The 15253-nt window shown below is 40.9% G+C and overlaps 1 protein-coding gene across 4 annotated transcripts in view; it reads left to right on the top strand.

The window, feature by feature from the left end:
• Positions 1 to 15253, top strand: part of trim36 (tripartite motif containing 36) — a gene marked incomplete at its 5' end in the record, with an annotated part of 31967 nt that overhangs the window by 13278 nt on the left and 3436 nt on the right. For all 4 annotated transcript variants that reach the window (XM_080467113.1, XM_080467110.1, XM_080467111.1 and 1 more), the window contains 9 exons: positions 509 to 655; positions 2307 to 2402; positions 3645 to 3782; positions 3916 to 4031; positions 5453 to 5574; positions 11013 to 11130; positions 11215 to 11420; positions 13660 to 13843; positions 14513 to 14626. In XM_080467113.1, the coding sequence (XP_080323239.1) occupies positions 509 to 655; positions 2307 to 2402; positions 3645 to 3782; positions 3916 to 4031; positions 5453 to 5574; positions 11013 to 11130; positions 11215 to 11420; positions 13660 to 13843; positions 14513 to 14626 (1241 nt within the window). The remainder of the gene's footprint in view (positions 1 to 508; positions 656 to 2306; positions 2403 to 3644; positions 3783 to 3915; positions 4032 to 5452; positions 5575 to 11012; positions 11131 to 11214; positions 11421 to 13659; positions 13844 to 14512; positions 14627 to 15253) is intronic.

The following is a 15253-nucleotide window of genomic DNA, read 5'->3' as shown; positions in this document are numbered from 1 at the left end:
ATAGCTGTTTAGATGAGTTGTGTTTTTCAACTATCATCACAGAAGGCCACACCATTGTGGAAGGACTAACGTCATGTCCATTATTTCAAACATCTTGTCCATAAATGCTGTTCCTGGGTTTGCAGTTCTGTTTTCATTGCACATGTGGTTGTTCGTCAAGCAGCCTGATGTTTCTAATTCTAATGTGGCTCTTGGCATGAAAAAGTGCTGATCTAACTTATTTGAAGGCGCATCAGGAAATTACTCAGCGAGACGCTTCTTTTTGAGTCTTCTTTCATCTTCCTGTTTCACTTCAGTTAGATTTTAATGTGTCCAACCAGACTACAGAATTCTGTGCTGGCCAGCACTGTTGTTGAATGTGTGTGCGTGAATTCTTTGGTCTAATTATACCTCCTTGTTGTTCTCTACTTTATGCAGCATGTAACTGTATAGTAGGCAGCTGTGTGCAGCGTCCAAGAAAATGTTTTCCTCAGGGACAATAATCTACGTTTCCTCCCAACAATTCCAGGTGCTCATGTGTCCCGAGCACGAGATGGAGAAGGTGAACATGTACTGTGAAGTCTGCAGACGACCCGTTTGTCACCTGTGCAAGCTGGGAGGCTCCCACGCCAACCATAAGGTCACATCCATGAGCAGTGCCTACAAAATCCTCAAGGTAACCAGACCCTCTGCACGTCTGATGAATACGCTCGAGGCTAATTCGCCTGTAATGGAGAAAATTAAAAGGTGTCATTCGGAGGTCTTTGTAGTTTTTAACACTAAAAGCATTTCCTGTTCATAATCAGTAGGTCCTTTATTGCCAAGCGTTGCTTGTGCAGGATCGGTGAGTTGCAGCACACTTTCTAATATAAACGGTTAAGTTGTGCTGCCTTGCTTTGCCAAAGCTGGTTTGATGCAATTACAATTTATGAAATCTAAATGTTGCATTTTGGATATACTTTTTTGTGCAAATAAGCATACAATGTTGGAAAGTAATATCCAGTAGACTAGTGTTGTGTCAACCAGATAGCGAGAAAGTGATGTTTTATAACATAGAAACTGAAGTTTTAATCTGAGTATGGTCAGATTTAAACTTGAAATTTTGTAGAGTGAACTACAAAGGGTTAACATTTTTTTTGAATGTGTCTTTTCAATTGGGACTGCCTTGTCGACCCTATAGCACAGTAATAAAGCAGACAAAGTCCAGTGAAAAGCACATTTTGGTTCACCACCAAAGATATGTTGGCACGGCTGAATAGAGGACTGGTTGAAGTCTGAATGGAGCACAAACCAAATGCATATTTCTGCCTGCCGTGACCAGATTTTCAGGAATAAAACAAGTCCGGGCTCATATTTGAACTATCAAAACTTTAGAGCCAGCGTTTTGTTCGTTCCTGACTGTTCCCTGGATCACTGGTCTCCTGCTGTAATATTAATGCCTGACCTGTTTTTTGTGCTCGGCTGCAGTCACACTACATCGATCTGTTAGGAAACCAAAACCCCGTCTGTCTACGTGGGTTAAATCTCACGTGTTGGGCATCAGATTTTTGCCCCTCAGCAGAGTTCATTTCAATCAGTTTAAGTGTCTGGCTGAGCTCGTGGAAATGGAAAAAACCTCCTGAGACTGTCCTTTAGCGCTGTATGGTTGCCATGACGGCATGAGGAAACGCACAAAACATCAACCCCTTCACAAGTATAGGTTTAATTGCAATGTATTTAAAAGCAGTTCATTCTTGTGGGTATGAACTTCACTCATCTGACGGGGTGTGATGCTGGGTGGCTCAACAAGTCGAAGCGAATCTCTGTGAAATCCAATATGGCGTCTTGTGTGGCCACAAACAATATGCTGCTTAATATTTGATGAGACCATTTGTTTGCCTTGATTGCGCGGCGCATTGTATCTGTAAACTGCAGATAGGTGTATTGGATGTCCTGGAGAGTCCCGGAAACCTTTATCAGTCAGGAAATGGTTTGGGTTTCAGTTGCTTTGAAGAGCAGTAATGCAGCGTCACCCTGCACGTGGTGAGAAAGTCTCATCAGTCAGGTGCAGACGTAATGAGATAAGAGGAGGCAAATATTGATCAAACTGACCTGCCTCAGAATTCCCGTTTGGGTTTGTGAGTGCACGAGCAAGTAAGAATGGATGAATTCCACGACGTTCCTTTTATATGGCCGATATTTAAATGAGCATTATATGCCTGCAGTTTGCAGCACAGATATCCTCCTGTTTTAATGTTTAAATCTTGTCATGTTGAGTTTAAGACTGTATATAACGCACTGTGGATGCTCCTGAGGCTTTTTTTTTTTTTTTTTTTGACCTTCTCCAGGAAAAGCTGGCCAAGAGTATCCATTACCTCATCAGTAAAGAGGACCAGGTCAGGACTCAGATTACTGATCTGGAGCTGCTCATCAACCAGACTGAGGTGAGGAAGCTGACTCATGCCGCTGCTGCAGGATCTTTTGTGCACTGCACACTTTACTACATCATTTGTTATCTTTTATTCCCTTCTTTAACAACCCACTCGGAAGACTAAATATCTCATGACTATATTAGATTTTTCTTGAAATTATGACTCAAATTCATCTGTAAATTATTTTCCAACTTAATTTTTTAATGTAATTTCATGTCCACTTTTTTTCATTTTCAGGTGGTCACCCTTATATTCCTGTCTTGGCAGCAAACTTCTCATAACTGTAACTCATAGACCGCTACCTATCATGAGACGGATACATTAAGTTTTGCAACTTCTCACTAATAATTATACTTGTCGACGTACGCCCCTCCAATCACAGATAACATGCACCAGCGCCTCACACATGTAACATGTACAGTCGAAGCATTATTAAATAACAGCCAGAGTTGGAGAACGGGACAGAAGCACTCGCTCTCCATCCATATAGTCAAAAGGAATGCAGGCGGCCTGAATATAATTAGAGCCATAAGAGCGTTAAGCTCACTTACTTCTCCATTTCAAAGAGGATTCTCATTAGTCGATTGAACATGTCTTTAAGTCTCGTCTAATCTTGCAAAAAATAAAATGGTACGTTTCCTCCGTGATCTTCCCCCTTTGAGCGAAGTTAAGCTCCTGCCTCTCAGACAGAATGAGTATGTGTGTTAATTCCTGTACGCGCTCGTCTCCTTTGTCACTGAATACAAATCTTTCGGATCCTTTCTCCCAATAAGTGTGAGCAGAGAAACAATTAAACATTGTGTAGGAATAAGGAAGGCCACCGTGCGACCACACAAACAGGGAAACGCAGCACTTGGTTACTGGGTTCTCTCACGCACGTCTGGGCTTCAGTCACTGATCTCGTTCCTCTTTTTCCTTTGATGCCGATCATAAACGTAAAGGTTTCAATGCAACAATACGCCTTTCAGTGTCGAGAAGAGTAGTGGGTGGGACTGATGGAAATTAATTGAATATTCTCTGTATGTACACTTTGACCCGTTTCCTCAGCTTGAGCATCTATGATTTTATCATTTTAAAACAACAGAGCCGAGGAGGTAAAATGAGACGAATCCTCACCAATTGCAATATTTTTTTTTCTTTGACTGTAGAATATATTTTTAAATGGATTATATATATATATATATATATATATATATATGTGTGTATGTAAAAAAACAAAAGGTTTATAATTTGTAAAAAAAATTCTTTTTCAAGGAAAATGGCCAGCTGGCGGAGCGTCGAGCGAACGATCACTTTGAGCGCCTCTTTGAGACTCTGCAGGAGAGAAAGGCCGAGATGCTCAGATCTATTGAACAGTCCCGTAACCGTCGACTCGAGCAACTCAAAGGCCAGGTACAAAACCAGTCGGCATTTACGTTCACCATTATCCGCCGCTTTCTCCACCATTGCACTGAACCTTTGGATTCTTGTTTTGTCTGTGAGGTGGAGGATGACAGTGCAGTGGAGTTAAAATGATCTTTTACAGGTGGAGGAGTACCAAGGTATGCTGGAGAACAGTGGGCTGGTGGGATACGCCCAGGAGGTCCTGAAAGAGACGGATCAGTCTTGCTTCGTCCAGACCGCAAAGCAGTTGCATATCAGGTACCCAGCGAGGCCACAGCGACCTTTTACGGAATCAAGTTTTGGACTCGATGACCAGTAATGAAGGCCGGCTTGTAGCTCAGCTTTTTCATGACATCTGTTGTAGTATTACGACATCGATTATAGAAGAATGTATTGGTGTCATGTTCAGAATCTCAAATAACAGTTTGACAATGGTGGATGTAAATCACCAGTGGGTTACTCTCCAGTGTCTAAAATCTTTCAAATCATGTTTTATAACTTCTGTCTTTTTATGATATATGATACTTACTCTAATCCTTGAGGTGTATATTATTTTTACACTTCAGGATAATATAATACGATTGTAAAAACTGTTACCGTTTAGAAGAAGAAAAAAAATTTTTTTCGGGCATTTTCCCCCGAACATCAGCATCAATACTTCTGTCATATATTACAATGTTGACACACAATTCTGCACAGCTGACTGTTTTCTACAGTTATACCCGAAATGCTTTGTCGTCATTTCTGATGGTAGCGATGTGATTCCCCTAAATATGAATTATTAGTTGTCATCCTATATTTCAAAATGGCAAACACTTTAAATAGTTTCCTGGAGTGTCTTCTTGCCAATAATACAACAAATAGTATTTGCTAGTGAATATGCAGAAACCATAATATACTGTATATGCTCTTTCTGAATATTCCCATAAATTTGTAGTGCAGTACTCTGATATAGTACACTCAAGCAGAGTGTCGGTGTGATGAAGTTTTTCTCTTTCAGCCCATTAACAGGAGCGTGACAGAAATAGATGTTCACAGCTGAAACCCTGGCTGTAAACAGTCAATTTAATAATCAAGCGGCTTAGCAAAGATTACCAGACGGGGAATTATTTTCATATTACTGAGAGTAAACATGAGTATTCAGACAATCTGCGCAATATAATACTGAGCACATTCAATATAGAAATGTTCCCACACAATGTTTCTTTAGTGTTTCCTTTTGATTTCTGCCAGTGAACACACTGTTGCATTTGCTCTGTTTATTTTTGTGTCTTGAGTGGCAATCCCATTAGGCGTTTGTGTGACTGGAGTGTGTCAGGAACACACAAAGCCGCGTGCATAAAGGTTACAAAACTCAAGGGCAGTTCAGGGAAGACTTTGCGCTGCTCTGTCCCGTCAACACTGTTGAGTATCTTCTGCTCTAAGGTGACTAATTGATCTCCATTAGCAGCTTTTAAGTAACCAGGGAATCATTTTACACTAAAGCATGATAGTGCAGCGCACTCGGTTGTCATTTACATTTATGTCTTTCTAAAGCCTGAAGCTAAATTCTCATTTAAGTACAAAACTGGATAGAAAAAAAAATACATTTAGACAGTTATAACACTGATTTAATGGAGGGGTCGTTGCAGTGAATGATGATTTTCTGATTATGTTTTATTTACTCTGTATATTTTTAGAATCCAGAGAGCCACAGAGTCTCTGAGGACCTTCCACCCTGCAGCCGACCCCTGTTTCGACGAGTTTGTTTTGGACACGTCAAGAGAGGAAACCCTGCTCAAAGAGATGTGCTTTGGAGGAGGTACAGTTTATTGGTTTTAGCCGATTGATGGAAACAAACCTCTGCTTGCCTTTCAGATAGATATGCATCTGAAAAAGAAAAAAAACCTTCTATTGGTCATGCCGCTTCATTGAAAATGTCTAATCTCAGAACATCAAATGAAGATTTTAATCCATGGACTCTTTTCTGCCATTTTATGTTCTCAGTCAAACATTGTTCCCTTTATGTCCGTCTGAAAGTATCTTTGTTGAAGAACAAGCTTCTTGATTGTGATGCCTGGAAAAAGTGACCATACATTCACGTCACGGAAACACGATGACATTTTCAGCTTCTATTCATTTGTGAACATGAAAAAGGCCTTTGTTCATGTGTGAATGTGGACCTATGATGTCTACAGTCATGCTGTTTTTTTTTGTTGTTGCTGTTTTTTTAAATCATCAGTAAAATTCTTATTTAAATTGTATTCATGTGGACCCTTGGGATCCGATGGCTTTTGTTAATCCGTTATGAAGATCTATGGGCGATTACCAACCAGGAAACAATGACATACCAAATACACATAAGGAAATGGAGGTGGATCAGACACATGCTCAGGAAACCCCAGGACTATGTGACGAGACAAGTGCTATCTTGGAACCCGCAGGGGCCAGGGAAAATGGGGCCGCATCAGCAAAACAGGAACTGTGTCAGAACGGCATAAAATCGCCCGATTAGCTGAAGGTTGTTCGGAGTGGCTTTTTTTTTTTTGGTGGATGCCTTATGCTCCCCTTAGAAGCAATGAGGTTAACGACATGTGGACCTGTTTATCACTCTCTGTCCTGTGAACTGTGCTGAGTCAGGAGGTCAGAGGTCATCTGTTGGAAGCCAAGTTGGATAAGAGTGAGAGCCAAGGGTGCAGTCTCAAAGGATTCTGCTTCCCTGTGAAGCTTTGTTCTGGTCTGCTGATGGACAAAAACTTGTTCTGTACACAATGGCTCAGGTAAAAGTTTCCCAGGGATGAAAGATACAGACTCCCTTGATGACATATTGCCTTTTTTTTGTAAAGCACAATATTCCACAGTGCTTTAGTTTTGCCTATTATGAGGCTGTGCCACAAGGATGGAGAGCTGGTCTGAAAGCAATAGGCGGAATCATGTTTGATGTTTTTGTACTTGGTTAATAGTTGAATTCCCCTTTCATCCTAAAATCAAATTTTCAAGTGAGTTGCTTGAATTATGGTCAAAATAATTAAAGAACAGGGTGAGATAATTGAGCAAGGTTCTAACAAACATGAATTATTACACTGCCCCATACATGTATGACTATGCATTATCACCCCAACTTGGAGGTTTAGTAATAAAAAAACATTAAAGCCTTACAAAATTTTTATTTATTTATTTATTTAGAAATTCATTATATAGTAGCCACTGTAACTCTTTCTAACCCGGAGCCACGAACACCATTTGGCTTGTGTCTAGCATCACCAAAACTCTGCTATCTTTTATATCTCGAAGAACTACCAGAGAGCAGTGAAACGGATATTATTGTTATTGTAGTGTCACCCCACCTCCAGGACTTTCTGTACAATCACCCAATAATGCATGGATCTCACTTTACTGTGACGTGCACGGTACAAAGTAAAATGTTTAACACAATGACATGTCTAGAAGTGGAGGCAGCGGTCTTATGATTGAGTGGTTTGTGACACTTTGCTTCTGTTAGTGCCTCCTAGCATACCGGAGGATTTGTGTGGTGAAATCCAATTTTAGCCGCCGGTGGCTCACTACGACTAAAGGAACAGCCACAATGTCTTTTCCGTTTGAGGAGATCCTGAAAAATGAAGGCTGCTTTCTGTTTATGACAAGCCGGTCAGTACTAATAAAGGCTTTAGGTTTGAGAGGCAGCTGTGCTTCTAGACACAAACAAGACTGGGGGGATTAAATGTGGCGGGCACCGAAGACAAAGCAGATGCCTTTTGGCACAGATCCATTTTCCCCACAAGTACCACTAAATGACTGGCAGTCGTTTCAGTGACCGTTGGTGACAAACAAAGCTGGGGTTGATGCAGCGTTTTGTTGTTGTGCTGGAGAGCAGCCCTGTGAGTATGTTTTGCAGTGAGTGATGTGATATCTGAAATCTCTGAGGGTTTGTTTTTTCTTCCTCTACAGGTTGGTGGCAGCGGCTCAAAATAATTGTGAAACTAGTAACTGTAAGGTTGATAAAACACATTTTTTCAACAACATGAAAAGATTATTAATAAATGACTATAAAATGATTCAATTCAAGGCAACCTGAATGGAGACTAGTGGAAAAAATGAAGCGCTTTTGAGGTGTGAACTTTCATTAATGACTCCTTAAGTCCAGCAAGTCAATAAAAGCATGTATTAAAGTGCAAATTATATGACTCTGCACAAAGAACGGTGAAGAACTGCATCGATAAAATACCGTTCAAAATGAGAACTTTGCAATATTTAACACGTCATAAGATTTATCAGCCACTGTGGCAGCTTTGGGAGAATAATTTTGGAAGCTTTCTTTGTGGAAGAATAAAATATTTTTGAATTATTTCAGACGTTATTGTAACTGCATCTTGGTCAGTCTTGTGGTTAGTGTATATTTAGGAGATGTATTCAATTTACCGCTCAAATTCCTTAATGGGCTTATTTTTTATGTCATTCACAGTGAATTTTAGAGGAGGTATTCATTGCAGATAAAATGCTCATGTTAGGCTTCCAGTCTGAATTTGGGACCACGTATTTGTGATTTAGATTTCATGTACATGAATGAATCTGTGGTGTGTCCCTTTGGAAAAAGCTGCCTGCAGCAGTTTGGTGACCGTCATGCTGATGCGTCTTTAATCTAAATGGCCCACTGGAGCTAATGGTGCTCTTACTCTGTGCTCGGAGAGCAGGAAGAAGCTATAGGGTGATTGTATACTGCAGTAATTTAATTCAAGTCTTGCTGGGTGACGCTGCAGGAAGGAAAAAAAAAACAACCTTTTAGTGTCTCTTGATCGTGCCTGCACGGCTCAAATGCATTGTTTGTTCTGGTGGTGTTTCGGAAAAGTTAAGGCAGATTTAATTTCATGTCTGAATAGACTGCGTGCTTTTGAACAGTGACCACTTCTACTGGTCATCTCTCCTTTTGTAAGGACCGCTGTGTGGGATGTTTCTCACTGCCTGCAGCTTGTGCATGTTTCCCAAGTCTTGTCATCTTCTCTTGGATAACTGTGCGTTAGTGTGCTCGCACGTTAACCTCGCTGCGGCCCTGCAGTCGGCTTTAACCCCGAGCTCTGTTTCTCAAGAGGCTGTGAAAGACCGAATTGTCGGCTGTAAAAGCCCGTTTGTAATGCACGTTTCCTCAAACTCTCCTGCCGACAACGCTCCATTCTCCGCCATTTCCATTTGAAGGCGTTCACTGCAATGTCTTTGTATAGTTGCAACAGAAGAAGAAAGTCCATTTCACCAGACTGTGAGGAAAGTTCAGTCGGGCACCTTCACAAATGGGCGAGCTGCTCCCTGCAGTGCGAATCTACTTGGCAGCATCCTGAACTGTATGAGATCAGTGATGCTGCTTTTCCTCTGAGTCACTGATGCAGGGTTGCCTGCTGTGTTTGACCGACTCCCCTTTCGTGGTCCTTACTTGTAGGGCCATCTGTTGGAAACAGGGGGAAAACACAAAACTCTCGTCTGTCATTGTTGTGAACGATTTGCTTCTCGGGAAAATTGCCTGAATATAGTTGATGCTGGAGCGGTCGCTCAGTACTTCTCCTGGCTGTTTCTTCATCAGTTGGGAGAAAATGCAACTTATTTGGAAGATTGGAAAGTTTCAGTGATAATTGATAAGGAATTGAAATTTGGTAGACATATAAACACAAATCCCTCACAAACTATTTGTTCACACTTCTTAACATTTCGTTAAAATTCCTAATATTTGCACTTTCAGAGTGATATATAGTGAAAATAGTCACTGGTCTTTTGATTTATGAACAATTGTGTTAAAGGCGTGTTAAAGAAAATATGCAATTGTTATAATCCAAGGTTGTTGATTTGACATTTACTCCATATTTAATACTCATTCACTGCAAGATATATATATATATATATATATAATTTTATGAATGCAGGAGCTCTGTAGCAGTTGTCTACATACTTTAGGTTCATTAACTACTACAACACACAAATTGGTATTTATTTTCTTGGGGAAAAGGTCAAAAGTCAACCAAAGATTTAGCGTCATGAAGAAAATTACACAATTCAGGAATAACTTTAAATTGAAAATGTAAAAGTTCTATAATTGAATCGCCGTGTCCACACATGCTGTTTGTTACCAAAGTGTCAATGGAGCTGGACTTTAAAAGGAGACTATCTCATAAAGGAGAGCTGCCCTGCAGAATAAGTCTTTGAGGACAGAGGCTTAGCTGAGTGACTTTGGAAGCTCAGTGACGGTGCCGACATTGGTCAGTGACGGGAATCCGTCTATAGCTCAAAGGAGCTTTAGAAAAGCAATGGATTGGGAATGTCAAAAATAGGAATTGCACTGAAGTAGAAATGGGAATATCACAGGAGGGTGGGGGCCTCTCACAGGAGCACTGATAGAAGTGTGCTGACAAATGGCTTGATGTCGGAGAAAGAGACGATGACCGACATGGTTACAGAAATGCAGTTCAGTTTCTGGGGACAATTTCACTAAGAAGTGTAACTAACAAGGTGACTAAAGTCTGATATAAAGAGTCTGTCCTCTAACATCCATCAGGATGGGAGGGAAGTTCTAGAGGCATTTGAATTACGAGCTCCAGAGCGCCCAGGAACTGTCTCCAGCCACCACGAGGAGACGTTGAATAAGGGAAACGTAAAGTGAGAGCGGAAGGAGGAGGCTTTGTTGTCAGTGGGGGTGTTTTCGCAAAGTGCTTTTCCCAGCAGCGAGTCTGTAGAATCCTCATTGGCGCCATTATGGACGCTCTTCTTCTCTGTAGTGCTGATGTTTGCCTCACTTGCATTGCTCAATTTGCTCCATTTGGTTGGACTTGCGTTACTGAGCTGCAGCGTTATTAGGACCCACGTGGTTTTTCTTGTAATTCTTTGAGCTCATTCTACGCGCTCCATGCAGATGTTCCATTATGTAGTAGTTCATCTTAAGTACACATTCGAGAAGCAGTGGGCCGCGATGGTGTGGTGCCCGGGGGGCGTCGGGGAGCTTGTTCAGGGACCCACAGTGGTAATATGGCCTCAGTGGGATTCAGAGCTGTGAGCTTCTGATCTCAAGTCTGCTGTTTATAAAATAGGGAAAGAAACAACAGTCCATGCAGTTGTGTAGGTCACCGCACAAGCTCAAAATGGAGTGTGGCGATGATCAAGACTTCTGGACTGTGCACATCTTTTGTTTTGAAATCTGTTTGTTTATGTAAATAGGAGAGATAAGCCTTGTAATCTCTGGTGTGTCCTGTATTCACTGGTTACTTCTCCTACTTTCTTCTCCAGTTCCAGACCCTCCTCTAATTGACTTGTCAAGTAGCAAAGTCTACAATGAAGCAATGATCTGCTGGAGGCTGTCTGACGACCACTTACCTACAGATCATCACATCCTTGAGTACCGCAGGTGAGTCCGCCGTATATCACCGAGAGGAATGATACTTTATGTATTTGCAAAACTGTAAATCGATGCAATCTTTCGCTTGTCCAGACTCGGGGGCCCGAGCCAGTCTCCATCCCAAGAGGACGGTGAGGACAATGGGGCGTGGAGGACGACGGACAGGGTGTACGGTCCCAGCACGGTGGTGTGCGACCTGGAGGCCGACAGCCTGTACTCATTCAGAGTCCGGAGTTGCAGGAACTCCATGTTTAGCCCCTACAGCCCAGAGGTGACCTTCCACACGCCACCTGCACCCGGTAAGTCTGTGACATGTGAAGACCGCTTCTACTGAGAACTTGTCTTTTAGGAGTGTTTCGTTTTTGTAAAAATGGGGAGGGGGGGGCAGGAGGTGATGTTGTATGGCAAAAAATGAACATTTACAAAAAGAAAAATCTTCTATTTATTAATCTTACAATTTAAACTGTTATTAACAAACTGTTCTTTGTCGTAGATAATAACAGCATTATTAAATGACACCCATTTGGAGCAGCAGCCCCTGTTATTTGGCCTCTTTTTGGCCAAAGAAAAGCTTTTCCCCTCTTTTGTTTTTGAAGCCAATCTCGTTTTTTTTCAGTGCTGAGCTCAGTTTTTGGAAAATTCTCAGATGACAGATGCTTCCGTTTTTCTAGGTTGAATTCTCTTGTCGCATGCGCAATAGAGGTAATGAAGCACGAGGTTGTTTTGGCTTATCGTCATGGCAATGGCTTTTGTTTTAGATGACTGAAACATTACCGCTATTGTCTGACTGTGTAGGAGTAGCTGGTGTGTAAGTGTGCCAGCTACGGTTACGTCTGTTGCGAGGTGGAATCCTGTTCAAAAGGCTCATCACCAACCATCTGCTGGTCTCTGATTTAAACCATATCATGGTAGAAAAGGAGTAAATCATTTTGATTTACATACATTCCTCCCTTTTGGGCGACTTTTACTGATTTCATATAAACTGAAGGATGATGGGAATTGGAAATGTGATAAAATGACACGAAGGGGTGAAAAACTCTCGCCATGAACGCATAAAAATCAGTCTTACTAGTGACGTGAGGATCTGCAACAAATTTTAATGAAAGGCTGACATATTTTTTTTGCCTGCTTTGTTCCTTTGGATTAGTCATCATCCAGTGATGATTAACTTGTTTTTCCCCTCCTCTTCACTCAAAAATAATATTCAGGCTACATATTCATTTCCAAGGTAGATGGGGAGAAAATATGAGCTGACTAGATGCAGATCTATTTTAAGATGTTAAGGTAGTTTGGTCACTGGAGGTACAAAAGCAACCTTAGAAAATCTGATGAACTGCCAAAAGAAATGTAAATCATTCAGACGCAAACCTGTCATATCACTCTGGGATCCGATTGGCCTGTACTTTGGTGTTTGTTCTGCACAGTCTTTTGACATTTGAGTGGTTTCCCGATTGGAGCTTCCGCATTCCTGTGCTCTATGATTCGTGCAGGACAGGGCGGATGGATTCAGTGTGCATCAGTAATGAGGTGGAATTTGCAGTTGGGGACAAATGGGCACACGTACACACAGATACACATCGCGCTGGTCATGATGTGGCTTGAGGAGACACTTTTCAGAGTTAAACTTAAAAGTTTATATAGATTTTTTGTTTTTTATTTTTAAACAAAGTCGACATTAGAAAACGTATTGCCCAACACGGTCATCTAGCAAGTTCAGCAGTTATTGGTGTATCTAATTGGAAACCTTCTGTTTCAAATGCTGCTGAATATACAATATTTCTTAATTGAATAGGTCTATGAGCCGACAAATTTAAAACCTATTCCAAAGAATGCTCAAAAACAGTGTCAATGCAAAAAGAATTGCGGTCTCTCTCAATTGCCGTCATTAACCCTTTATTTTTGTTTCACACATTGTCACGCTAACATGGGATCTGGTCAGTAGCAATGTAACCCAGCCGCAGCGCAGTGCTGCAGATTTGTGGGTTTCACCCTGGGGGCTGGCTTATGCTATTATTATTCTTATTATCGTGCCCTAGTTGTTATAAGGGCTTCCTGAGACACATGCAAATTAACTGGTCTTCCCCAGTGTAGCCTTCAGATTTCATGGGATGGTTGAGTGAACGAGCACAATTACGTCGGCCTATATGTGTCCTGGATTATGGTAATCGCGGGGCCTATGACCCATAAAGCTATTCATAGAATATCCAGATAAGCAATATAATTAGAAAATACACGCGATAAATGAAGGATTTCTGTAGATCATTGCTTGTCATGGTGCAACAATAACCTGCAAGTAGTCCTCCTTGGGAATTGTTAGATTGTGTTATAGTGCCCTCTTCTGTCTGCTGTAGGTATGCTGCTGGGTCCAAAGTTTAAAAAAAAAAAAAAAAAAACCCTGACTATCTGCCCTCTTTTATTGTATGTTTATGCAACTAAATCTGTTTCTTTTGTGGATTGTATTGTTCTCCATTGTGATTTTCTTTTCATCCTTCTTTCCCTTCCCTTTTTGTCCACCTTCTGTCTTTTCTCCACGTGCAGCTTTCGGTTTTCTGTTCAATGACAAGTGTGGCTTCAGTACAGACCGACTCATTCTGAATAAGCGGCGGGACACGGTGGAAAGCGTGGCGGGCATGGCCTTCCTGCTTGCAGCAGAACGTGTGCAGACAGGCAGCTACATCGGACTAGATTACATAATTGGGGACACTGGCATCTCTCAGGGAAGGTAAGCAAAATATATATATTTTTTTTAAAAATCACATTTTATTCAGCGTTGTTTGTCTTGTGGAACAAGAATGTAAAGAGAAATTTTCTCCAAGGGGAAAAAACAATTGTGAGACTATCGATATGTCATGTTGTCCAAGTATGAAATATTGAAGAGACGGAACAGACTACAAGTTTAATTAGATTGATGTATTTTTTTTTTTTTTTTGTAAGCAGCTGGCTCCATGGGCTATTTATGGTCTTTGAGCTGATAACATTGTCTGTTGAATGCACTTGTGTTCTGAAGAGAAGCTCCCTGTTGAATTTCATGCCTTTTGCTTTCAGCCCTCTCACAGGCATAGCGTTTGTTCATCTGATGTCTGCTGTCAAGTCTCTGTATTATCATATTTGCAACGCTTTACATATATTGTAGATGAATGCAGCGACGAATACACAGAAATATCATTTTCTGTGCATGACTGTGTCGTTCATTTAGATTGAAGTCGACTGTGACTCTCCTAAAACTAACAATAAAAGCAAGAAGCTCAAAGCATCAAAACTAAATGAGGTTTTCAGGAATTTGTATTTACTCAAGTGTTTTTACTATGTCCCTCTTCTGTTTACTGGACATAATCTGTCATTGTCCTTTCATGTGCTGCAGTCAAGAAATAAATGTGCTCTTGTTTTGCAGACACTACTGGGCCTTTAAGGTGGAACCGTACTCCTACATGGTTAAAGTTGGCGTGGCCTCAGACACAAAGCTGCTTGAATGGTTTCATAATCCAAGAGACACGAGCAGCCCAAGGTAGGTCCTGGCACATGACCCTTATTTACTATATGTACATTATTTACATAGACTCGTGATGCAGGGGAAAAAAAAAAAAAAGTTTGCTATTTGACTGATCTGGATGCAACTCTGTAAACACACATAATTTGAGTCCAGTACTAAGTGTGAGTGAGTAGTAAGTAATCCCGTGATGTAAGAAAGGCATTAGAAAGCTGTAAAGAGCTTACAAGCAGACAAAGCCCGTCTGTCTCACTAGAGCCACTCATGGTAAAGCACAGACAGGAACACATTATTCACACAAATACATTCAAATGCTGTGGAAGTTATGTAATCACTCTAAGGTTGCAAACACCAGGTGCTATTCAGCTGTTTCCGAGAAGGCTGGGGATGCATTTTCTTTCCTTTCTAAGAAAGTCTTTGAATACGAGTAACATGTCGGTAAAATGTCTAAATGTGTCGTCATTATGGTGTATAATGTTAGGAGTTTTAATATATATGGATATTTTTCTATTATGGGTCAGACCAAACAAAACACCTGAGTAATTGTGGCATGTGGGCAACTGTTGCAGCTTTTTCTTTTTTTCTTTTTTTAAACAAAGATACAAAATATTTAGCAGTTTTCAAAAAAATTAAATTAATTGAAAC

This window comes from Lipophrys pholis (genome assembly GCF_963383615.2).
Source record: "Lipophrys pholis genome assembly, chromosome: 7".
Taxonomy (NCBI): domain Eukaryota; kingdom Metazoa; phylum Chordata; class Actinopteri; order Blenniiformes; family Blenniidae; genus Lipophrys; species Lipophrys pholis.
The sequence above is the reverse complement of the archived record's forward strand: the minus strand, read 5'-3'. Positions and strand labels throughout refer to the sequence as shown.